Source organism: Rhincodon typus, chromosome 33 (assembly GCF_021869965.1).
Source record: "Rhincodon typus isolate 14 chromosome 33, sRhiTyp1.1, whole genome shotgun sequence".
Lineage (NCBI taxonomy): Eukaryota > Metazoa > Chordata > Chondrichthyes > Orectolobiformes > Rhincodontidae > Rhincodon > Rhincodon typus.
In genome coordinates, this window is record NC_063364.1 from 20,264,555 (window position 1) to 20,291,760 (window position 27,206).

Below are 27,206 nucleotides of genomic sequence, written 5' to 3' on the forward strand. Positions count from 1 at the left end.
TCATTTTTCACTTTTAATTGCATTTTACAGAGAGCAAAATAAACCATTGAGACACAAAAATGAGATTCAAGAAGAAACTAAATTATCACAAAATTAATTTTAAAAATTTGATTTGATATTCCACAAATATAAAAGTAGGTCTCCAGAGCCACAGATTTTTCATAAATAATTATGAACTTAATTTTTTGTTAAGCCCCAGCTGACCTTATTCAATCGGGTGCATATATTTCCAGGAGTTTTACAAGAAGGTGAATAAAAGGGCAAATTTTCATTTCTTCTGTATTTTTTACTGACTACAGACTCAGTCTGGGAAGAGATGTTCCATGAATCCTACGAAGAGACATGGAATCACTGATAGCAAGTTCTGCATTCCCATCTATAATTGTGGTCTCCAGTTTTAGAGGAGTGATGATCAAGTCAAATGTTGAAGTTTCATTGTTATTACAATTGCAAAATCTGGGTCAATATTCTTCAGACATAGGATCGAATGGAACATTCAAGGTTGAGATAATTAGATGTTTTGTAAGGTAAGATCATTTGAGATACCGATTTAATTGCATGGTGTCACAGCCAGAGAACACAAAGAGAAACCCCAAACAAAACTCTATTCTCTTTGATATTTTTACGTTTAGCTTCTGAACACCTTGCTTTGCATAGATATTTCTGCTAAAGCTGATACAGGACTTGGAGATGAGCTGTCTGCTTCCAGCAAGCTCTGGACAAATGAGAAACATTAAGACAAATTATGCTAAAATGAGACTAATGCTTTATTTAGGCCACCTCACAATGGAAGCCAGTCAGTTGGTATTTGACCTTCAGAGGGAGATCAGCACTCCAGGTTGAGCTGGCTGACAACCTCAAACTCTCCATCCCTGTCTCCAGGTTGCTGACTGGAATGAAACCTACACTTTGCCTGCAAGGTGAAAAACTCATCGAGGAAGTTATTATTAGACACTGACCTGCAGGTAGTTGAAAATCATGTGAACTGATTTTAGTACCTCTGAGTTTACTAAAACTTTTAATTTATAACCCATCATCTGTCCTGTCTCCCTTAATTTCCTGAGTGCTTATGTGTACGTATGGAGTAGTGAAGTAATTCCCTGTGCTCTGAATGTTTTGTTCATAAACATTATCTTTGATTTTATTTTAAAGATTTCAGTAGTGAGTTTATTTGAAAATTAGAGTCTGATAGACAGGATTTGGAAACACCTTTTGACTTATCTCAGTGAGGGGCTGGAATAAAAGAGGGAAAAGAGTAAATGAAACAATGCCTCACGTTCTCGGACTTAAGAGAGAAACAATCATCACATAAATTCATCCCCATTGCCCCATTGCCTGTGACAACAGTCTATTCCAAATACTTATATGTTTGCAGATTGGTCAGGAGATATGTTGAATTTCAACTATTGGTAATTTACGAGATTTTAGGCAATATTTTGGGCTTTTATTTTGAATTTTGCCAGATACAAGAAGATTGATCTTTTACAGTCGTGCAACTGGGGACCATGTTGTCAACACCTTTGACAACCTTAGGATCTCCTAATGCTCTTGCATAGTGTAGTCACCATTGTAAAATAGGGAATAGGGCATATAGCCAGCTCCAACAAACACAATATTATAATGATGAGATAATCTGTGTGTTTTGCTATGCTGATTGAGGAATGACTATTGGCCAGAACGTCAGGGTTCTTCAGGAAATAAAGCTAGAGATCTTTTGCAACCACCTGGAGGAATAGATGGGTTTAAATGTCTTATTCAAAAGGTGGCACCTACGACAGTGCAGCGTTCCCTTAGTGTTGCACTTGGAATATCAGCCTATATTTTGTGCTCAAGTCTTCCAGAGAGAGATGTGAACCTTATGACTCAGAGACAAAAGTGTTACCGACTGAATCAAGGACATCACATCATGGACACATTGTAAAAGGAAATATTTGTGGTTCAGTGACATCACTTCCAACTTCGAGTCAGAAACCAATAGATTCAACTACCATGTTAGAGGCTGAGCACATCTGTGCTTACACTCCAACTGGAGTAGAATGCTGCAGTGTTGGCGATCCAAACACTGGGAAAGAATACTAAATTGAGGAGCTACATGGACATGAAAGAACCGAAGATACAATTTTGAAATTGAACAAAAGTGTTGCTTTCAATGCTCTGGCCATGACTTATCCCTCAGCTGATATACAATTCCGATTATGTCTGGTAATGATTACATCAATGTTTTTGGGACCTTGCTTTGCCCAAGTTAGTGACAGTGCCTCCTATATTGCAATAGTGATCATGGTTTTAAAATTTTTTATTGGTTGCAAGAAGCTTTGGGCACTCCTTGAGGTTATGAAAGGTGCTATATGTACACACTTGTGTGTACACAATAATATACACTCATATCTGCAAACTCGATTTTCATTCTAATGAGCTGAAATGAATAGCACAAAATGAGGCCAAGCCGATATAACTCTTTATCACTAATCACACTCAAGATTCCATTTAAAATGATCGATCTAGACATTAAAATCTGATGCTTCTGTAGATTTGAGATTGTCGTTTGTTACACAACTAGCCAAAAATTCACTGCAGTGCCCAATGCAGCAATTGTTGTCTTCACCTGAAGTGTACAGAAATTCTGAGCACATCTCATAAGTTAGATCTAATCATTGGTTTTAGTTTTGGTTTTGAGATAGTTTTCACTTTTACAATTGGGATTTATAACTAAAATGTGGAAACCTTAGTTAATAATACTGGGGTAAAAGGTAAATTTTCAGTCAGATGGGCATTTCAGTAATGCCAATAATTGTACTGTCAATAAATATTTGGCATCACATTCCATCCACAACCATATCCCCTCCTCCCAGGTTTGTTTCACTTTGCTTCAGTGCTAAAGGAGCTATGCAGTATGGAATAGGATTGCTTTCCATTTGGCAATTAGACAGCGGAAAGTAGAGTGCTAGTATTGCCTTGAACTGCCGTTTCACTTGTAAATAATCACAACGTTTCACCTTGATTCTGTGTTTGTTTAAAATATGAGAGAAAAAATTTTGGGCCCAGCCACAACAACAACTTTATTGTAGCTTCAACAAAATGGATACTTGGCGTTCTGTCCCAGTAGAGAAGGTGCTGACAGTGCTCTGAATACTGAACATTTTAATAAGATTTTATCTGGCCCAAAATATAAAATCAGGTAGAAAGCCATAAGGTCTGTAAAAGAGTACATTATACCATTCATGATTATGACATCTCTGTGCAATATGAAAAAATATTCTGCTACTTCCTAAATAAAGAGCCTTCTTAAGCATGTTTCAGTGTTTAAAATACAAACATTTTGAAATATTCCATGCACAGAAAGTCTGATGTCGCCATCTCCAGCTGCCCTGAAGTCTGACCACACAGGTAGGTTTCCTCTACTCTCAATGGATCACACTTGCAGATGTGGGAGGTATATGATTCTGGCATCCCCAGCACAGCAGAACCTACCCTCAGAGAATAGAATTCACCTTCTTTCCTTAATATAGAATAGAACTCAGCCCCTCTCTCCCCAAAACAGAATTAACAATGCGCTTCTTCTTTTATCTTTATACTATCAGCTATATTTCTCTCTTACCATTCTCTTCTTGAAAGTTTATTTTTTTCTCTGTATCCCCCTCAGTCATGCTAATTTTGTTTCTACTTGTCTATATTCTTTTCTACAACTATTAACTTAACATTGAGTGCCATTGTATGTATATAGTACAAATACGTGCAGGACAGGTGAAATAGGAATTGACCCTCAAAAACATAAACCGAACTGAATTATGAAAATAATATTCTTTTTAATTCCATCACCACACTTCCCTTCTCCCTGAATCTTCGCACTGCCAATGCATCCCAACATGCTTCTTCCTTCTGCTGAAAAGACAACATGGAGAGGTCTCAAATCTCTCAACAGAAGTGATCAGTCATGCTTTCTGGCTTGCCACTTGTGCTGCTTTTGCCCTCCCTACATCTCACCCACTTTCAGGTTGCTGCCCCCTGTAGGCTGGATGAGTCCTGAATAGGGTTGAAGGTGCTAACGGAAGCTACAACTTAAAAATGATAATCTATGTTTGCAAATAGAGTGCTTTATTTCAAGACTATCCCTAGAACAATAATACTAGTGCATATAAAGAAGGAAAAAAATCTTTTTACCACAAAGATTTGAATCCTAATGCTAACCAGCACTTTGGTTTAACTTTTATGAAAAGATGGCACATTTAATTTAGATGATTTCCCTCCAGTCACTCTGCCCCATGCAAATGAAACCTTGTGCATGCCGCTTGCATTGAAATTGGGACCTTAGGCCTCTGCTTGATTCCTTGGGGTAAAAATCATTCGCGGAAGTGAATGTGATTCATTGGGATGGTAGGACAAGTCATGATTATTTTTGAGATTTTCTAGTGTTGTTCGATTATGTGAATGCACTCTGTACCTCTTCAGCATGGTCACCAAGATACCTTTCATCATCACCATGGCGATATATTTTCCCACACAAGACCGAGGGCCACAGCCAAATGGCTGGAAATAGCGATGTGGAACCTATAAATACATGAGAGTTAAAGCTATTTTACATTGATGTAGATGGGTATGAGCAGGATATAATTTATGGATAAATTATCATGGTTATGTACAGTGTCCATTTGTATGAGGTTTAAACCCAATCATTGCCTCTATTTAGAACACAGCAAAGCATTCAATGAGATTTGATGAAATTTTTGGCCTGCAAGATGATCCAGAGAAATTTCTGAAGTTCTAGCCTGGCTGTTTTTGACTTTCAGTTGATGAACAAGTTCCAAAGTAACTTTGTATCTTTGCCATTGAGGCCCCATCTCACTGCTCATGCCTGGATGTCTATTGTCTGTTCTTGGCACAGGAGGACATTCAACCCATTGAGCCTGTATTGACTATCTGAATGAGCTGGTGCCATGTTTCCAACCTTTTCAGTGGCCAAACAAATGTTTCCTGTTAAGTACTTATCGGATTCCATTTGAAAAGCCATCTGCTTCCATTTCCCATTCAAGTAGAAGGCACTCGGTGAGTAAAAATGTTTCTCTTCTTGTTGTTTTGGGACCTTTTACCAATCATCTTAAATCTGTGTCCTCTAGTTCTCAACCCTCTTACCAATGGGAAAAGTTTCCCTCCATCTGGTCTGTCTAGATCCCTCATCATTTTTGATATTTCTATCAAATCTTATCTCAAATTTCTCTTTTCTAAGAAGAGCAGCCCCAGCTTCTTCAATCTATTATCCAAGTATCTGAAGTTCCTCATCCCTGGAAGCGTTCTTGTGAAACTTTTCTGAACCCTCTCCAAAGCCTTCACATCCATTATGATGGCCATACATGAGCATGGCTTAGATGCCCAAAACCAAAGATTTATCATAACAACATTGCTTTTACACTTTATGCCTCTATTTCTAACACACAGGATATTGTATGGCTTGTAAACTAATATCTCAGTGTGAAATGCTACCTTCACCACACACAGACATAAATACCCAAAAGGTCGCTTGGTTTCTACACCTCTTTTGGAATTGTACTCTTTAGTTTATATAATTGGCCAATACGGCCCTCTTCCCAATGAGTTGTCTGAAGCCTGAAAAGGGCTAAAAGTTGAAAGCACAGTGTGTTTGATTTCAGGGAGAATTGAAGCCAGATAGACCTCAGGTTTGATCCCTAGTCTATATTAAGACACTGAATTTGTTGAGTGACAGTAGGAACATCACACTTGGGGAGGGATAAATTAACAATAGTTTCTGCTTCTGGTCATTGTCTGGGAATCATTGCTGAAAAGACTATATATTGGGTCATCAGATAAAGGTTTACCTGTGATATTCTTCATAATCAAATAGTTTGCTGGGCCTCATTATTAAGTTCATATCTAAGCAATGTCTTCTTGAGTGAAGCAGCCTCAACAATAACATGAAACAAAACCTCTATGTCATTAAAAAGAAAAGAGAAGCAAAATGAACTGACACTTTGCTGTAACTCTGATAAATCAGTTGATGAATGCCACCCTATGCATGTGCAGAACATAGCATTATCACTATGTGACTCCAATAATGTCTGAGAAGTTCTAAGTGAGGTTGTGTTCCCTTTTAAATCCAAGGGAGGAATTTAATGGGTCAAGTCAGATTCTTCAATCAGAATTTCTGGAACAAAAAAATTAAAAGAAGTATCTTGCAATGGCTGCCAAGGCAATTTATTTCAGTATGGCAGCTCTGCTTTATGTTCCTACAAGCATAACAATGTATGAATCAGGAGCAGGAGTAGGCTGCTTGGCCCCTCAGGCCTGCTGCATCATTCAATAATTTCAGCATTCTAGAACGTGGGTCCCAGTATTAAGATCAATTTGAGTCAAATGGTGACTCTGATTGCCAGTATCCATACTGTAACAATCCATGGAACTGAATTAAGGCTCCTTGATTGCACTTAATAAAGGGACTCAGAGAATTGTAGTTTCTCTTCCCTGTTGGTGATATTCCTCCATTTATATCTGTAAAGGTTCCTGTGCAACACCCCATCTCTTCCAAACCCCTGCACTTCTGTGATAGTTCTCAAGTAGTGTTTACAGAGCATCCACTTGGCTGCTTCCTTTGTGCTTGGGAAGAAGATTAGAAATGGCCTAATTGAATCAAAGCTGTGCTTGCTCTGACATAGAAAGTGTCACAAGAAGTTGACTGGCACAGGTGCACGTTTTATATATCTGCAGGCTGACTGTGTAGAAGTGAGATGACACAAGACAGAATGTGCTTGTTAACTGAGGGACCATATTTGTTTCGCAGGCCCTGGTAACTGTTAGAATTGAACCGAACACAGTCGAGAAATGGCAAACAGGAACTGACTGTGCTGAATTGCTACATTGATCCAGCTCTTGTATGTCACTTTCAGCAAGCGTAATTTTCACATACATCTGAGTCAGGCAAAAGTTTTGCACCACCTGTTCATGCAGTGTTAAAGAAAGCAGCAACCAGCTTTGTTTGGAAGTCTGACCAAAAATACTTTTAGTAATTCAGGCTAAACATTATGGTCCTTGTTGAAATCTATAAAGCCTCTGTTCAATAAATAGAATTCCACTTCACCCAGACTATATCGGATTGGCATTGAGTCAGACAGAACATTTTTCATTTATGAAATGTGAGCATTATTGGTAAGATCAGCATTTATTCTTTGTTTTTGAGACACTCTTGTCTTGAATGACATATGAGGCAGACATACTGAAATAACTCTACATTGGCCATTATCCTGTCACCATGTCACCTTTCATTTACAGACAGAAAGTCCTTGACACTGATCGAGATTCCTCAGAGCCAGTTCTGAGAATAAACAGAACCGCTGACTCTCCTGTTTATATCTGTCAGCCAAGGGTCCCTGATTGGATCAAATTAACAGCCCCAATTATGAGGCCCACCTGACCGACCTTGTTATGATCACTTTATATGCCACATGCTTAAGTTTATTTCTGTAACTAGGTTTGTCCTTGATCACGTTGCTAGACTGACATCAAAGACTACCACTCCACATCAATCATGGCTGACCAGGAGACATTCCTGCTCTTCCCGTCTGCATAGGTGTTTTGAGAGAATTGCGCATTGGGTGTGTTATGAATATACCTTCTGTAGCCATCACGTCCTGGAATGGGACTTGAGCCAAGAGCTTCTGCCTTAAAGCCAGCAACATTACACTCTCTGCCACAAGATCTCCACAGCATTTATTTCCCTCTGTAATTGCCATTGAGAAGATGGTGGTGAGCATAAGCTACCTATAATAGGCTACTCTAAAAGCATTACCTTCTGTACATTGGCCTTGGTGACTCAGAGCATCATCTAAGCATGAATTAGTGAACACAACAATACATAATGTAATGAACGGAGAGATGACAGCATGTCACCACATAAAGATCAACCTGCACAACGAATATTGTCTTTTACTACCTTTATGAAACTTGAAATGTATATGGAACTGTTAGATATAAAGCTCAATTTTCAGCAACTCACATTTTGTGCAAAGTTTTCCAGGTTGAACTCATTTGGCTTGAGAAAGCATTCATCTTTGTGCATACGGCCCAGGTTAAGGATAATATTGGTGCCTTTTTTAACTGGGTAGCCATCGATCACATCATCTTTAAGAGCCTTGCGCATAGTGAAGTCCACCACAGGTCGGTATCTCATACTCTCATAAATAAAGTTCTCCACTGTCTTCAGTTGCTGTAGGTCACTGTTCTGTACTTCTCGTTCACCTAAAAACAAGGAGGGAAGAGCAAACCCAGCTGAGCATTTGACTTCTGATCCTGCTTATGAAGTAGATAAAAAACAATAATTCCAGCTTCCATTGATTTTACATCATTGGCACTTAGAGAAGTGGTCAGATGACATATTCATGTGGATTGAGAACTCATTTGTTGTATAAGACAACTCTGATCTGAAATGGTTAATTAATATCATGTGATAAACTCTGACTATCAGGATATAGAGAACTGTTTAAAGAGCTAACCAGAGTTTGAGGAGTCACCAGTGTCACAAGAGATCATCATGTATCTCAGATGTAATGGCACTAACTGCTAAGTAATAAGAAAGAAACCTATTTGCTGTTTGTGAAGATTGAGCATATCTTCGGCCTAATGTTGGCATGCTTCCCTATTACATATCAGTAATGCAGACAAATAACCAGAAGGGGAATTGATGGCAGTGAACCTACTCAACATCCCAGGTGGTTGTTGTAGAATCCAACACCATGTAAGATGTCAGCAGTGGTGGACAGCAGTGTCTGTGATCTCTAACTGTTTGTTATAAAAGAATCTGAGTTACCCTGTGAAGTGGTAATACCATAGTGTCAGCTATGGCTCACTGAGTAGCACCTTGGCCTCTGAGCCATAAGGTTTTGGGCTCAAGGCTAACACTCCAGAGCGGGATAGGGTGAGTGCTACATTGTTGGTGATGCTGCCTTTCAGACAAAATGTTAAACCAAGTCTACTCTCTCAGACTTAAATACACCATGTACTATTTTGAAGAAGTATGTGACAGTCTTTCCTATTGCCTTTACCACTATTTATCCCTCAAATAACATTGAGATGATCTAGTCATAATCGCATTCCTGTTTATGGAAGTTTGCTGTGTGTAAATTGGTTGTTGTACTTCCTACATTAGTACTTAATTTTCTGTAAAGTACTTTGGGACATTCTGTGGTTGTAAAAGGTGCTACATTATTGTAAGTTTTTTTATCGGTGACAATTCTTAGTCATAATGGGAATGCAAGTAAAAGATCAATGTGTGGCCAAAATAATAGCAAGCGATTGAATTGTGAAGGGTATATAGGGGGAGCATTTGTTGAAATAGCAGGAGACTTAGTAACTGTAATTGTGGGGGCATAATGTATGATATAGTGGGTTCTGCTAATTGCCTAGCAGGGGAATATACAGTGAGCATTGCCACAAATCATTCTCAAGCATTTTCCAATTCAGTTTTCTGCTTGGACTGTGAATCTGGTAGGCAAGGATCCAGTTACCTTATTGACAAATTTAGTTTGTAGGTTTTCAAGTTGTAAAGCTTACTTTAATATTATTTTGAATTTAATACCATTTGAAAGTTGCTGCTTCAGAGGCTCTGGTCTATCAGCAATGGAGCTCCTAATCCTGGCTCAGGAGTCATCATATAAACATGGTGGTTACCACCTCGAGGGAGTTGTATGAATTGTTTCTGGGACAATGAGACCAACACAATCTGGGTGGCTCCCTGTGCAAACTGATGTACACATGGATAAATCCACCTCAAAGTCTAGCACCTGTTAACAGCTAATGAGACACAACTATTGACACAGGATCTCACCAAAACCTCACATACTGGTCTGAAATCTCCAAGTGCCTGCTGGAACAGCCTGTAGAAACTGTCAACGGTCCCACCTCTCGTTGGTGCGCTTCTTAGTTGACTGCAAACACCAGCAATCTGACCCGAGCAGTGAGGCCCAGGTTTCAACCTTCCTTGGAAATTCTGGACAATCCTCAAACTGCTAGAGGAAGCATTGGGAAAGATTGCAGCACTTGCTCCATAGGTGGAACAGCTGTGTGTGACAATGGCCATTCAGGTCACACCATCGCCCAAATGCTGAAATGAAAACAGAAATTGCTAGAGAAACTCAGCAGCTCTGGCAGCATCTGTGGAAAGAAACAGAGTTAACTTTTCGAGTTGACTCTTCTTCATGACTTATAGTAGCTAGGCAAAGGTGTTATGAATGCCGAAGATGTGGTTGGGGAGTGAAATAAAGGAGTGAGCAGACAGGTGGAGATACAGCCCAGAGAAGGAAAATGACGATTAGGTAGACGACGGGATGGATGATAGTATGCTGGGGTGAATGAAAATGATAGTGGAGGTGAAGTAGGTAGATAGGTGGAAGTAGTAAGTAAGTGAAAATGAGTGTATTGAAAGTAGCCCATGTCATGACAGAGCCTGGGGTGTGGGGATGGGAAAGGTAAAAAAGGTATTCAGGCTCTAAAGTTATTGAACTCAATATTGAGCTCTGAAGGCTGCAGGATCTCACAAGCAGGGCCCCAAATACTGAACTCGTGCCCTGAGAGGCCTATTCCTGGTGGTATTTCAACCACTCACACTGTCACCTAAAGCCAATGGACAGATTGAATCTTGAGATTGAACAATAAATGCTTCTCCAGTCTTACAAATAGACAAACTGTCAAATGTATCTCTCAGCTCATTTTTTTGCAGGCACCTCAGAGGCCCCTTCTTCATTCTTCTACAAATGCTGCCCAAAGGGGACAAAACGGACATTTAAAATAGCATGCTGAAATATAATCAATTTAAGCACACATTGATGGAATATTTGTCTGAAAGATTCACACCAATGGAGATCTGAAAGTACAGCTGAGCTGTATACAAGCTTTTCATTGGATACTAAGAGCAATTAAATCAAACTGAATTACAATGGGACTTTGCATTAATGTAATTTAATGGCAAGATGCTATTCTAAGTTAAATGGAATCATAGCTTTAACTCTGCAGCAAATTGCTTTGGCAAAACCAAGGACATGAGGACATTGTGTACTAAAACAAGATTACGGAACAGTGCCATCAGGAAGTATGCCAGCATCACTGTCACTAAAAAGACACTGAGTTGGCATTCTACACACTATGTCATTGTCCCAGCATTTATTGTTCTTTAAATAAACAAGTAGGCATTTATGTTGATCTCTTAAACCATTGCACATCATAGAATTTGAACCCATTTTTAAACGTAGATTGTAGCTTTATTCTTTGGAAAACACTGATAAAATCCTTTGACAGTGCAGCATTGAAGGCCTGTTGACTAGTCAAATGGATACTCTGCAGGTTTTCAAAATTGAAACAAAATATCTGTCTCGGTCAGTCCCCCTGCAGTGCAGCGACAGAAGACAAAGAAGTCAGATTCTGCACTGGTCAATCAGAATGGACAAATTGCTTCATAAAGACAATGCTCACTATGACATGTGATAGTAACAGAGGGAGCCACGTGAGGAGAAGAGCAGGACAGCCTAGTACAGAACGGAGATTCCTTGGCCTTCAACCTTAGAGAAGAAGCCATGAACCTTAATCATGCTATGAGCTAATGTGACAGTTCCTCCATTATTGATTCTCCAAGTTGGTGAATGGGTACGAAACAGGTCCATTCAGCACCTTTTCCCTTAGGTTCTTGGCAACTTTGATAGTGACACAGAAAACTCTAGCTGTTACTTTTGCAAAACCTAGCAGCTTGAGTCCTTAACAAGAGAAATCCATCAACATTGTTTAGGGTCTAAGGCACCATTAACTACCTTTAATTTCTTTATTCCTTCGTGGGATGTGGGCATTGCTGGAAAGGTCAGTGTTTGTTTGAACTGACTGAATGTCTTGCTAGGTCATTTCAGAAGCCATTTAAGAGTCAATAACATTGCTGTTGGTCTGGAGTCACATGAAGGTCAGATCAGACAGAGACAGCAGATCTCCCCCTGTATAGGGTATTAGTGAATCAAATGAGTTTTTGTTACAATCAGTGATATTCTATGGTCAGCATTGCTGATACCAACATTGTATTCCAGATTTGTTAATAGAATTTAAATTCCACCAGTGTTGCTGGTGCACTGCAGATGATATACTAGTCCAATGACAATACCAGACCATCACCATCTCACGTTTTGTTTATGGAAATGCAAAAAATAAAACTCTGAGTTGTCCTTAATTTCTTAAGATTATGCCATCGCTTGTCAATTTCGAGAAACTAAAGGCAGCATCTTCTCAGTCACAGAAACACATGGACATTGGTGAAAAAGGTGGGAAAATAGGGTAGGATCAACTGTAAAGGGATTCTGAACATCGAGAATAAAAGGCCCCATTTTGAAACCAAGTGTTGAGCGGTGAGATATGAATCTCACTCCTGAATGGTGAGACTCCTATCCATCTCCATTTGCAGACATTAACATCTCATTATTAGTTAATCTCACCTTATTGATATGTAGCTTCCCATTCAGCTGCTCTTTGGATAGTAACAAGGCAGTGGCAATTTACAACATGAAAGTTAGAGTGGTTAACTGGTGACTTAAGCCCCTGACCTTGGACACCAGTCACCAACATGTCAGTCACCCTCAATGAGCAGGGTCTGCCTGCACCCCCTCATCCAAGAACATTGGCATCAGGCATATACCATCCTCAGTGCACCCTCTTGGCACAACTCTGATCTACTTGCATGACGGTTTTGTACTACAATGCTGTACTTTGGAGCACAAACTGTTGGATGTGAACCTTAGGCATGTGGAGTCCAGATCCAGGCTCCAGGCTCTCTTGAGCACATCATGCAGCATCAGGAACAGGTCCCAATAATGGCTGCAAGGCACAGGAAATGTATTGTGACCTTGAAATATTGCTACCTTTGGCAAATGGGGACAGTCACCTTCCAAGATCTGTTAGCCTACACGTGGTGCAGGAGCTGCTCACTTCACACCTTGGGCCATAAAACATTGTGCAGCACAAAGTATAGCTACCTCGTTCATTCTTGTAGTTGCAGCTAGAATGACATTTACTCACACAGCTGATATTGAACAGCGAACGTATTGACAATGAAGTTTCCCTTTAGCCATCTTTGTTCATTTCCCTCTCACGGTGGCTCATCGCAGTCTTAGGCTCACAGATGGGCTGGATGGAACCTTCCCTACAGTGAAGCCTATTGGCCTTGGTATTTTGGTTGGACCACTCCAGGGCCATTTGTGGCTGGAGGGCCCAGACAGAGTGTGTCTTGCCCAGAGGCAGGTGCACCTTCCTCAGTTCGAATTTCCACAGGGCTGAAAGGGGGCTGAGGGCGAGGTTGAGCTGGAAGGCCTAACCAATTTTGGAGTGTCCTGAAGGAAAACATCTGTGGGCCTACATGTGGTTGCTCCTCTGACTGGGTTCCTCCTGCTGCTCCCAGTCTCCTTGTGAGTAGAGGGCACCTGCAGAGGCCAAGGTCTATCTCTACCATATTGCATTGCTTTAGATGCTGAACTTCAATGGCTGGAGTCTGAGTGTATATCCAGCAGACTTGGAATATGCTGGACCTGGAGTGAGTTGAGTCCTCCAATCTTGAATGAGTTTGCTCCATGCCTCTGACAAATCTACCTGCTTCTCCTGTGTTAGCTTATGCATTCCAATGAAAAAGTTCTGAATTGCTGACACTATGGGGTCCTTCACTGCCTGGGGTTGAGCAGGTGCCTGGTCTCTAGCAGTCCTCAGAGCAACCTGAGGCATATCTTCTACTGCCAGCTGTGAAGACGTGGCAGTAAAATGCCCACCAACATGTGCTCCTGACACAAATCTAGCTAAAGTCTCCAGAGAAGTGTCAGTATCGGAGCTGGAGGAGAGGTCGGGAGGTGCGATGTAACTATTTACCTTCCCAGCTGCTCCTCCAGTCACAGGCTGGTTTGCTGTTGTGTTCTCTCTCAGGTCAGCTGCATTTTGGCTGAGATTCAGGAGATTTGAGACTGCAGACAAAGCAGTTACTTTGGTGCAGTGAAACGTAAAATAACAATAGTCTTACCAGATTCCAGGGCTTCTCTCTTGCTGCAGAAGGATGACTGTTGGTGGCTTAACCTATTGGCCACCAAGCCTCAGGCAAGGGGAGAGGTTGAGAAGGAGAGTCCTTCATAATAACCTCAGCCAATGCAAGAACTGAACCCTTGCTATTAACATCATTCTGCACAGCAAATGAACATCTAGCCAACTGAGCTATTGGGAGATGGATCTGATGGAGACACAGTTCCAGGTACATGGATGTCATTTGTTAATTTGAGCAATGCTGTGAGTGAAGTGGAAGCTGGTTTGCAGAACTGTAATGATGGCAAGAGGGAACAGTTATACAACAGATTGAAGGAGACATTATGGTCATTTTGGGTGGCAGGTCAAAGGACATGAATAGCAAATGATCAAATAAATCCAAAGGTCTATTTTAATTTTGACCAAATACATTTGTTTGTAGTTGAGATCATTTGACTTTTTTGGCCAAAGTTCAGGACAGAAACAAAATTCAAACAGTGATGAGCTAAACATATGAAAGTCAAACTGTGCTCATTGAAATTATTGCTTTTGAATTTTCTTCTTTATATGGTACCTGTAACTTCTTGAATCTCTTCAACTATTTTCTTTTCCACTTCAGGGTGTTGTGCAATAAGCATTAGCATAAAAAAGATGCTGACAGACATTGTGTCCGGTCCTGCGATTAGAATTTCCAGCACACTCTGCTTTACATTCTCCGCAGTCAGTTTCCCATGTGTCTACAGAGCAGCAGAAAGACAACTTTTATTCTGGCATTGATATGAGCTTTATATTAACGAACATGACAGGCCATACTGATCAACGCCAAAACCAAGATGGGCACAGTCCTTATGTGAGAGATATGCAAAAACACAAATATAGTAGAAGCATGATTACCCACCTCACAAATAAATCATGAATGGTTCATTAAGGTTAAACAAAAAATTAATTTTTCTCATTTTTTTTGCTAAAAATAGTAAATTTGCGTTGGGGTTTACATTTGATTTTTACTTTGTTTCATTGTGCTATTTACCTTTCCTCTGACAGTGTAATCAAGCCAGACTACCAGCTTCTACCGATGTCAAGTAATAGCTGCCATGAGAGGCCAGAAATGAGCTTGGCTTCACAAAGATCTCAGGATCAGCATAGTTTGAAAGTACAAGCTCAGCATGCAGAAATCATGCTGTAGACATAATTCCAATCATTCTTGATTGTCGGAACAAGCAAACTTCATTTTTTTTACCTTATTTGCTCACAGGCTTATTGCTCAGCACACATTTTTCTGAAATGGGACAGATTCTTAGCCCTTAACCTTCAGTAAATGTTATTGCCGCAAGGCAACCAGTTAATGATATTCTTTTTCTAATGTTTCCTGTCATGGATGTCCTTGCTTATCGCTGCTCTAATATACGTGGAAACTTTCATGAACTTTAAGCATTTTGTCATTTTAGCCAGTCTTACTTTGCTGAATTTTATGTCATTTCACAAAGTGTCTTTAGACAATATTCAATTTTGAATCAATCAGATTGAGAGCACAGTCAGATGTAGTCTATCGCACAGATTTTCATGTACAAATTAGGTGACCGCATCAGGGTTAAGGTTTGAGTTATTGCTTTCTCAAATATACAGTGACTAGGCCTCCACAGCCTTCTGTAGTAGAGAATTCCACACATTGATCAGCCTTTGAGTAAAGACAGCTCTCCTCATTCCAGTCCCAGTTTATCCCATATCCTGAAATTGTGTCACCTAGTTCTAGATTCTGAATTACTTGCTGCATATGCCCATCTACTTTCATTGTCTGGTATACAAGGACACTGGGATTATTTGTACATCCACACTTCCCAACAATAATTCTCTTCCTTTTTGTTTTTCTCACCAAAGTGTATAACTTCACATTTATCTACATGGTGCTCTATCAACCATGTGTTGGTCAACTCTCCCTACTTGACTAAATCACCTTGAATTCTCCTTACACCTTCCTCAACCACAAACCCACCCATTTTTGTGACATCGGCAAACTTGGAAAGTTGCATTTGGTTTCCACATCCAGGTCATTTATATATATCATGAATAGCTGGGGCCTAAGTGCTATTCATTATGGTAACCCATTAGTCACTGCCTGCCACTTGAAGAAAGGTCTATTTATACCCACTCTCTGTTTCCCATCTGTTAACCAATTCTCACATCGTGTCAATATATTAACCCTACCCCATATGCTCTGCCCACAAAGCTCTTATGAGGGACCTTATCAGAAGCCTTCTGAAAATCCAAACACATCTCATCCACTGGCTCTTCCTTATCTATCCTATTAGCGACATCTCAAAAAAAACTTAAATAGATTTGATAAGCATGCTTTGCATTTCATAAACCCATATCCCAGCAGTAGGTGATGGCCTAGTGATATTATCGCTAGGCTATTAAACCAGAAACCCAGCTGATGTTTTGGTGACCTGGGTTCGAATCCCACCACGGCAGATGGTGGAATTGAAATTCAAAAAATAAGTCTGGAATTAAGAATTAAGAATCTACTGATCACCATGAAATCATTGCCGATTGTCAGAAAAATCCACCTGGTTCACTAATGTCCTTCAGGGGATGAAATCTGCCACCCTTACCTGGTCTGGCCTACATGTGGCTCCAGACCCACAGCAATGTGGTTGACTCTCAACTGCGCTCTGAAATGGCCGCGCAAGTCACTCAGATATATCAATCGCTACAAAGCCTCAAAGAAATGAAACCGGTCGGATCACCTGGCATCGACCTAGGCACCGGAAAGGACAATGGCAGAAACAGCCTTGTTGACCGTGCAAAGTCTTCCTCACTGACATCTGGGGGTTAGTGTCAAAATTGGGAGAGCTATCTCACAGACTAATCAAGCAACAGTCTGACATAGTCATACTCACAGAATCATACCTTACAAACAATGTCCCAGACACCACCATCACCATCCCTGGATATGTCCTATCCCACCGGCAGGACAGACCCAGAAGACGTAATGGCACAGTGGTATACAGTCGGGAGGGAGTTTCTCTCGGAGCCCTCAACATTGACTCTGGACCTCATGAAGTCTCATGGCTTCACATTAAACATGGGCAAGGAAACCCCCTGCTGATTACTGCATACCACCGTCTCTCAGCTGATGAATCAGTACTCCTCAATGTTGAACGACACTTAGAGGAGGCACTGAGGATGGCAAGGGCACAAAATGTACTCTGGGTGGGAGATTTCAATGTCCACCACCAAGAGTGGCTCAGCAGCAGTACTACTGATCAAGCTGGTCGGGTGCTAAAGGACATAGTTGCTAGACTGGGTCTGCAGCAGGTGTTAAAGGAATCAACAACAGGGAAAACATACTTGACCTCATCCTTATCGATCTGCCAGCTGCAGTTGCATCTGTCCATGACAGTATCGGTAAGTGTGACCACTGCATAGGCCTTGTGGAGATAAAGTCCCCCCTTCACATTGAGAGTAACCTCCATCGTGTTGTGTGGCACTATCACAGTGCTAAATGGGACAGACTTTGCACAGATCTAGCAAGTCAAGACTGGCCATCCACGAGGTGCTGTGGGCCATCAACAGCAGCAGAAGTCTACTCCAGCACAATCTGTAACCTCATGGCCCGGCATATCCCCCACTCAACCATGACCATCAAGCCAGGGGATCAACCCTGGTTCAATGGAGAGTGCAGGAGGGCATGTCAGGAGCAGCACCAGGCATACCTGAAGATGAGGTATCAACCTGGTGAAGCCACCAAACAGGACTATTTGCACACCGAACAGCAAAAGCGGCAAGTGATAGACAGAGCTAAGCAATCCCACAACTAATGAATCAGATCCAAGCTCTGCAGTCCCGCCACATCCAGTCGTGAATGGTGGTGGACAATTAAACAACTCACTCGAGGAGGAGGCTCCACAAATATCCCCACCCTCAATGATGGAAGAGCTCAGCACATCAGTGCAAAAGATAAGGCTGAAGCTTTTGCAGCAATTGTCAGCCAGAAGTGCCAAGTGGATGATCCATCTTGGCCTCCTCCAGTGGTCCCCAGCATCACAGATACCAGTCTTCGATTCACTTCATGTGATATCAAGAAATGGTTGGAGACACTGGATACTGCAAATGCTATGGGCCCTGACAACATTCCAGCAATAGTACTGAAGGTTTGTGCTCCAGAACTTGCCGATCCCCTCGCCAAGCTGTTCCAGTACAGTTACAACACTGGTATCTAGCCGACAATGTGGAAAATTGCCCAAGTATGTCCTGTACACAAAAATCAGGACAAATCCATCCCAGCCAATTACTGCCCCATCAGCCTACTCTCAATCATCAGTAAAGTGATGGAAGGTGTCATCAACAGTGCTATCAAGCAGCACCTGCTCAGAAATAACATGCTCAGTGACGCCCAGTTTGGGTTCCATCAGGGCCACTCAGCTCCTGATCTCATTACAGCCTTGGTTCAAACATGGACAAAAGAGCTGAATTCCAGAGGTGAGGTGAGAGTGACAGCCCTTGATATCAAGACTGCATTCAACCGAGTGTGGCATCAAGGACCCCTAGCAAAACTGGAATCAATGGGTATCGGGGGCAAACTCTCCCGTGGTTGGAGTCATACCTGACACATAGGAAGGTGGTCGTGGTTGTGGGAGGTCAATCATCTCAGGTCCAGGACATCTCTGAAGGAGTTCCTCAGGGTAGTGTCCTGGGCCCAACCATCTTCAGCTGCTTCATCAATGACCTTCCCTCCATCATAAGGTCAGAAGTGGGGATGTTCGCTGATGATTGCACAATGTTCAGCACCATTCGTGGCTCCTCAGATCCTGAAGCAGTCCATGTTCAAATGCAACAAAAATCTGGACAATATCCAGGCTTGGGCTGACAAGTGGCAAGTGACATTCGTGCCACACAAATGCCAGGCTATGACCATCACGAATAAGAAACAATCTAACCACTGTCCCTTGACATTCAATGGTGTTACCATCACTGAACCCTCTACTATCAACATCCTCGGAGTCACCATTGACCAGAAACTCAACTGGACTCACCACATTAACAGAGTGGTTACAAGAGCAGGTCAGAAGCTGGGAATACTGCGGCAAGTAACTCACCTCCTGACTCCCCACAGCTTCTCCACTATCTACAAGGCACAAGTCAGGACTATGATGGAATACTCCCCACTTGCCTAGATGACTGCAGCCCAAACAACACTTCAAGAAGCTTCACACCATCCAGGAAAAAGCAGCCCATTTGATTGGCATTACACCCACAAGCATCCACTCCCTCCACCACCAATGCTCAGTACCAGCAGTGTGTACTATCTACAAGATGCACTGCAGAAATTCACCAAAGATCCTCAGACAGCACCTTCCAAACCCACAACCACTTCCATCTAGAAGGACAAGGGCATCAGACATATGGAAACACCACCACCTCCAAGTTCCCCTCCAAGTCACTCACCATCCTGACTTGGAAATATATCGCCGTTCCTTCACTGTCGCTGGGTAAAAATCCTGGAATTCCCTCCCTAATACATTGTGGGTCATCCCACAACAGGAGGACTGCAGCGGTTCAAGAAGGCAGCTCACCACCACCTTTTCAAGGGCAACTAGGGATGGCCAAGAAATGCTGGCCAGCCAGCGACGCCCACATCCCACAAATGAATAGAAAAAAAAATGTCAGCTTGATCCAATGCTTTTCAAATGTTCTTTTATTACATTTTTGTAACAGGCTCCAGCATGTCCCCCCTACTAATGTTAGGCTAGGCCTGGTCTGTAATCCTGTTTCTTTTTCCTTTTTCCTTCCCTTTTAGATAGTGAGATTATATTTGACCAATATGCAGGAACTGTAGAATTTTGGAAGAAATTCGTAAGTTCAAAGAAATTTCATGCATTAGAATTCAAGTCAAAAATTTCCTGAAACAGACATTCAGATAATGTGGTAATAACTACATTGATAAACACAATGATATCTTTGTACACACATAATGTGGATTTTTGTTTTGTTATTTTCACAGATGTGATTACCTGTGCAAAAATCAGGTCAGTCGCAAAGTCAGTGATGTCTTGCAGTTTTTCAGCTTCTTGCAGTTCCTGCTGTTTCTTCATCAGCAGTTCTTCCACTACATCTCGTAGATCCTGGCTAGAAGTAGAGAATGCATCACAGCTCAAAGTCATTTCATGCACAAGAACAGATTCTTATTTACTCGGAGGTAGCAAATATTAGGTAAGTTTATACAAAAGAATGCTGTCTTGTCACGAGATGGCTGCAGTATTGGAAAAGAGTGATTGTTCGCAGTTATTAACTAGAAAATAACTTGCACAGAAATAAGGATACATGAAACAGAGATTTGATGGTACAGTTCATACAAAAGTATTCACTTTCCCAACTTTACACCCTGATGCCTCGCTGCCTCCTCATCTGCCCTGAATTGTCCCTTTACTTCCAGTTTAGGATTGTGAATCCTTGCTCCAATCTAATGGTTCATATTGTTCACAAATCATATTTTAAAATGTGCCATATATTTTGTTATATTGAAGGGCTGCAATATTGAAGACATTTTTGCTTGACATGAGGTTATCTTCCAAGCTACAGTCACCCTAGGCAATGGGTCCAATATAAAGGGATAAGTGGAATAATACTCACGCAGCTTTTTCATATTTTTTATATATCCACTTGAACTTGAAGAAAATGTCTGGCTTCAGCAAGAGGGTTTGCCATGTGTCGAAATACTTCTGAATTTTAGACACAATTTGTCCCTCTGCAAAGACAAAATAAAATGTTAAATATGTGATGGATGCCTCCTTTTACTCATAAACACACCATTAATGTTGCAATTTTGAATTTGAACTTGTATTTGAATCCATGATCCCTCAATATGCAAATATGTGAAAATGCGTGGCTAGATGTTGTAAATTGACTTGCTGTTTATTTAAAAAATGCGTAATTCAAATCCAACTCTACTCATTGATATTCCCCACAGCTTCAGATTTCCACGAATTGCAATTTTTATCCCTGATTAACATGTTAGCAGAACATGGGGTTCCTGAACATTTATAATGACATCGTGTGTCAGCAAGTTTATGAATAAAGCAAATGAGTTAATGAATGAAAATGGTACAGGGGGATTTTGTGTGAACACCGCAGTGTGTTTGTAACTAATGTTTTTATTGTCAATGCCAGATTGGCTGCTGTTCGGACAGCATTAGATGTGTAAAAGTGAATTCTAACTCATTTAGATAGCATATATAATGTCAGAATTAAACTGCACTTGGATTATTTGAAGCTGTACATTAATTGTTATAACTAGTCATACTCCAGCTAACTGCTTTAAACAGGATAGAAGTTAGGGTTACCGTGCAGTGGAACTCTGAGAAACAGTCTGTTGGAAATGTCTAGTGTGATAGCTCTCAGGAACAGTAGTATATCCACACCGGCTGTAGTGCTTGTAGTTGTGGTGCTGTTGCTCTCCAGTAATTTATCCAAGTGATTACAAGTAGATTCCACACTCACAGCGAGAGTCCTCTGAAGACTTGGGCCAGTCAAGGCTGAAACAGATACACATGACAAATCCTGCATTGTACACAGTGACTATGAAAACACACATCATTTTAGTTGTAATTCAATATGGAGAAAGAGTTCAGTCTTGATGATGGAGAAGTTAAAACCGAAAGAACTGCGAATGCTGGAAATCAGAAACAAAAACAGAAGTTGCTGGAAAGGCTCAGCAGGTTTGGCAGCATCTGTGGAGAGAAATCAGAATTAATGTTTCGGGTCCAGTGACCCTACCTCACAACTGATGGTAGTTAGGAAAAGATTGGTTTCTATGCAGAAGATAGGGTGGGGGAAGGGGATAAGAAGAAACCATAGGTGGAGGTAGAGCCCACAGAGAGGGAAGAACAATTGGATAGACAAAGTTAACAATTAGTCTGGGAGAATGAATAGCTTTTAGTGGTACTTCAAGCACCACCATATTCCCGAGCCAACATCTCTGTCACAGGCTTGCCATTAGTGCTGCAGCACAGCTCAGCGCAAGCTGGAAGAACAGCAGCTCATTTTCTGCTTGGGAACCCTACAGCCTTCTGGACTCAATATCAAGTTCAACAACTTTAGGGCTTGAGGCATCTTCTCCCATGTCCTTATCCCAACCCTCACACATCAAGCCCTGTTATCACAACATCTGCTATTACACACCAACCACCATTAACCACTAATTGTCCACTAATAGCCATTCACTCTCCCAGGCTGATTACAATCCACTCCTTTGTCCGTCCAACTGTTCTGCTCTCTCTTTGGGCTCTATCTCCACCTATCATTTACTCCTTCCCCCCTCCACCCACCCTATCTTCTGCATAAAAATCAGCCTTTTCCTAGCTACCGTCAGTTCCGAGGAAGAGTCTCTGGACCTGAAACATTAACTCTGATTTCTCTCCGCTGGTGCTGCCAGATCTGCTGAGCCTGATGGTGGAAATTTCTTTTTGAAAACATAACTTATATTTGAGAAGTAAATAAAAGTGTGTGCTAGAAATCCGAAATAAAACCAGAAAGTGCTGAAGAAAACACAGCAAGTTTGAAAGCATATTTGAAAAGAGAAATGGCTACGTTACTTCTTCAGGAATGAAGAGAGGTGGAAAAGTGATGGGTTTTATTCTTGTGTGCCTTGCAGAGAGCAACTCAATTCTTTTTGAAAGAGGAGATCAGGACTTTAGGCAAAGGCATTTCCTTTGAAGAGCTTGTGAACATATCAAGATAAAATGGGTACATCAGAGATGAGGGATTTAGTGACTAACAGTCCAGTCTCTAAAGTTGCAGTCTAAGGAACAAATAATAGGCCAAGAATCAAAACTGGAAGTGCAGAGAGCATGAGTTGTGATGGACAGAGGGACTGTGAAATTCTGCTTTAGTTAATGTCGTAATTGAATGAAACCAATCGTTCTGCAATTAGAAAACAAATGTAGTAAATTAGTCATTGATCCTTAACAAAAAGAAGTTAAAGTAGAAAAGGTTCTTGTTCAACTTCTGAACCTTCTCCTTTTTAGAAAATATAGTGAAAACCTACCCTAGAATCAAAAATGGGAAGGTTCCACTGACTTTAAAACAAAACAAAAGCAAGCCACTTTGCAGCTGTATGTCCTGGCTCCTGTCTCTTACTTCAAAAACAGGGAGCCTGTTTATTGTTCAGTTGGGTCCGTGGCATGCGTAGAAATCTATTGCCATACAGGTTTTTAAGCCAAATTGCTGGGAAATTGACACAAATAGTGTTTCTCATTGCTAAATATGGAATGCATACTCTGAGGAACACATCCTGTGTATATGAATGCAATGAACAAGAATCAAAACTGATGATACCCATCCCACAACCACTCATCCTTACAGCTGTGGTTTATTGAGTCTCAGTCTCAGTTCAGATCATAGTTTGATTTTCTCACCCCAGTGCAGCAGCGAGATCAAGCAACTGTCCTTGATTTCACGTTTAGCCAGTTAAGATCTGATTTAAATTTCTTGGTCATGACAAACGATGAACGAGACTGGGTACACAGCAAAATGGATTGGAATATTAAACTTAAATAGAATATAAGTAATGAGGTGGAATAAAGAGAGTAGTGTAGGACACAATGCAGAAGGGAAGGAGTAAAAAAAGAGAATGGAACAATTAAGGACAGAAAGAGCGAAAGTAAAGATCTTTAATACTGAGACCTCACGCAAATTCAGGCAATTGCCATCTTCCCTATTCTGGCCAGGTTCCTAAATTTCAGTTAATACATCTCCAACTAAACAGTAATCTAACAATAATAAAGCTATTCACATATCAGAAGCGGATTTATTACCAAGATACTAATCCAAACTTACAAAAACAATACATCTAAAGAAAATCAAATAATGAAGCACTCAAATTCAGCTTGCTCTTTCTAGCCTCTCCTCTTTTAATTATTTTAATTGTTTGAATTTTTTGTGTCGGACCATCAAGTTAATTGATTCCTTTCTTTCTGCTTCGCATTGGAGTCAATAGACTTTAACTGATATAAAATTTGCCTCAACTGCAGTATCCCAACTGACAGAAAACCTTAGATCGCCAAAATTACAGTCACCTCATGGAGTAAAATATATTCAGATGGTGTGAGTGATAATAATACAGAAAAAGTTATTGCTGATGTTAACACAATATTTGGAGCATTTTTTCAGCATCTCTTTCTAAGATCTCAATCTTTAAATCAATGGCTTTCACTGAAGAGTGCACAATTCTGTGCCATTGCCAGAAACCTAATGATTAAAGCAAAAGGATGTATTTAATTCTCTCTTTAACTTATCATCAGGCATTGCTGGACAAGCCAACTTTTATTACCCATGGCCAGATAATAAAACTGTAAGATCTAGGAGCAGAAGTAGACTACTGGGCCCCTTGAGTCTGCTGACACCATTAAATGGAATCATGGTTGACCTGATAATCCTCAACTTCACTGTCCTGCCTTTTTCCTATAACCTTCGATTTCCTTACTGATCAAAAGTTTATCTTAGCCTTGAAGATACTTAATGGCCCAACCTTGAGAACCTACTGCAGCAAAGAATTCCAGATTCATGACCCTCTGAGAGAAGAAATTTCTCCTCATCTCTCTCCTAACTGGAGAACTCTTTATTCTGAGATTATGCGTTCCATAAGGGGAAATAACGGCTCAGCATCTACCTTGTCAAGATCCCTTAGAATCTTATGTTTCAATAGGATCGCCTCTCAGTCTTTTAAACTACAGTGAGTACAGGCCAACTTACTCAACCTCTCTTCCTCAGAAAATTCCTTCACATGCAGATCAACCTAAGAAACTGTCCCTGGAGTACCTCCAATGCCATTATATCTTCCCTTAGATATTTATGCAATTTCTTTCTATTTAAATGGATTCCATCTCTTGCATTATTCCTGTCAAAGTGTAAAACATCACATTTTCTGATATTATATTCCATTCGACAAGTTTTTGCCCACCCACTTAAATTATCCATATCCCTCTGCAGATTCTTTGTGCCATTCTCACCAATTGCCTTCCCATCTTTTTGTTTAGCTTTCTGCAAACCAGGCAATAGTACATCACTTCCTTCGTCGAAGTCATGAATATATTGTGATTAATTGTAGCCCCAACATTGATTCCTGCAGCACTCCATTATTTGTAGATTGCTACCCTGAAATTGTTCCCCTTGTACCAGCTCTCTGTCTTTTATTAGATAGCCAGTCTTAGTTGGCTGAAGATGGTAATAGTCAACCTTCATGTTGAACCACACAGTTTTTTCTTCTTGATACTTTTTGTAGTGGTTGACACAACTGAGGGGCTTGCAATATCACTTCAAGAGGCATTTGACACTTTGCTACACCCTCTGGTTATGTTTAGTCTACAGTTGAGTGAAGATTGCACTTTAAGCTGGAGGTTTTCCAGTTTCAGTGCAGTTAATACCATGTACCTTTATGGATGGATCTCTGAAGTGTAGGCATCAAATCATACCCACAGTTGAGTCTTTTGAGACAGACTTGTTGTACACTGGAAGATAAATACTTTCAGATAGAGTGCAGATGTACACTTCCTAGAGAGAGTTTTATTTCAACCAACCATACACTATAAATCTCAGTCACCTCCTGGCTGACTCTGCTTTATGTACATTTGAATACTCTTTTTGGTAAAACAAGTAACCACATTTAACAGTATTAGACTAAATTAAACAAAAGAAAAATAAGACAGCCTCTTGGACATGGTAACTCAAATTGAGATTTTAAGAGAAAATTAGAAACAAAATCAAAATTTGTACGTTTGAATGTAATTCATAATTAGTTTACAACACCCACTTTCCTCGTTACCTTTAATTCCTAAGTATTTAGCATCTTAACGTAATTACACACTAATAAACAGAGGTAGCACATTCCGATCAGGTTTTGTGAAAACTTCTTACCTTTTGCAAAATATGGACGTGTCATTTTCCAAATGGAGGGATTATTGTTGAAGATTATGCCATTTTCGTTCATGCCAATGCACTTAAGTGCCTGTTTGTTTCCGAACCTGGATATGTAGTGCCCTTTCCTCATCACATGGTTCACAGCAGAGGATCTGAAGAAGAAATCAGAATTAAAAGAATGAGATCACTACACTTGTCCAATACTGGTAATTTGCACCACGTAAGGTTAATGTAGAAAAGTCACAAACTCAAAATAATGTAGTAAAATACTTGTCTGAGTTTAATTACAAATGAGACAAGCACATCTGAGGATCTAGATAAGAAATCAGAGTTGCAAAAAGATATATCACAAGCTTTGTGATCTGTTAACTGGCCATTTCCACACTACAATAAATAAAGAAAACTCCCAACGCCATGGAAAACCTGTTTACTTTTAATACAAGGGGAGTACGTATTTCTGTTCCACAGTGGCAGTGTGATTAAGATAATGCATCACAGTGCAATGATTGGGAGAACACTAGTTTCCTGCAAACTTGCAAACAGATTTACCTGCTAATAATAAGGGTTTCCTCACCATGGATCCACACTCTCACTATCTCGCCGTATTTTTCATTGTAGTAATTGCTGGCACTGCCAATTCCCATCCACAAGAATCGACCATAAGAGATGAGAGGTCCAACACCCAGACAGAAAGAAGGACCTGCTTAGAGACATTGCACAGTTAGGAAAGCTCCTCTTGCTAATGCTCTTAATAGACGAATGCACTTTTTGTTACCTGGAAAAGTTGCTTTCTTTTGGGTAGTCTTGACAAAAATGAACAGCAGCCCCAGGAAAAGCAGCAGAGGAGTTGTGGCCCTTGATCCCATTTCAGGCAGTACCGCAGTGGTTAGATTCTGACAGGCTGGTTTTGACATCTGCAACAGCGAATCACCCAGGGCAAACTGCCTCATTTCGACCTAAGCTGAATGTTGAAAGAAGTACAGTAGATTGTAAAGTATATTAAGGCTGATTCTGTTGATGAGTGTATTGCAGTTGTCGATCAGTATTAAATAGCCTTGCACGAGATGCATTTTTATAAGGCAATGGGGAGGGTTCAGACAGGAGGGACTGGAAATGAAGTCAAAATATAGAGATAAGTTACATTTTCAAAGTGAAAATTCTTAGTAACCTTGGTATAAAGCAACTAAAATGCCCTTTTCAGTGCTAATTTTTATCTGTAATCTTGTCCTTGAACAGTCACTAGTGGCATTAAACTCAGCCTA

At 40.6% G+C, this 27,206-nt stretch overlaps 1 protein-coding gene across 2 annotated transcripts; it reads right to left on the reverse strand.

Annotated features, from left to right (window-relative positions):
- Positions 1-26,997, reverse strand: LOC109931474 (aromatase). 2 transcript variants are annotated; one of them, XM_020530773.2, is made up of 9 exons: positions 26,720-26,997; positions 26,494-26,644; positions 25,942-26,096; positions 21,372-21,563; positions 20,662-20,776; positions 20,043-20,157; positions 14,603-14,765; positions 8,003-8,244; positions 1-4,548 (listed from the first exon to the last, which is right to left on the reverse strand). In XM_020530773.2, the coding sequence occupies exons 1-9, from the start codon at positions 26,892-26,894 to the stop codon at positions 4,309-4,311; spliced, it is 1,548 nt and encodes a 515-aa protein (XP_020386362.2). In that variant the 5' UTR covers positions 26,895-26,997; the 3' UTR covers positions 1-4,308. The 2 variants fall into 2 exon arrangements, with proteins under 2 accessions (XP_020386362.2, XP_048471758.1); XM_048615801.1 differs by lacking the exon at positions 26,720-26,997 and having other exon boundaries at positions 26,519-26,634.
- Between the last annotated feature and the right edge of the window lie 209 nt (positions 26,998-27,206).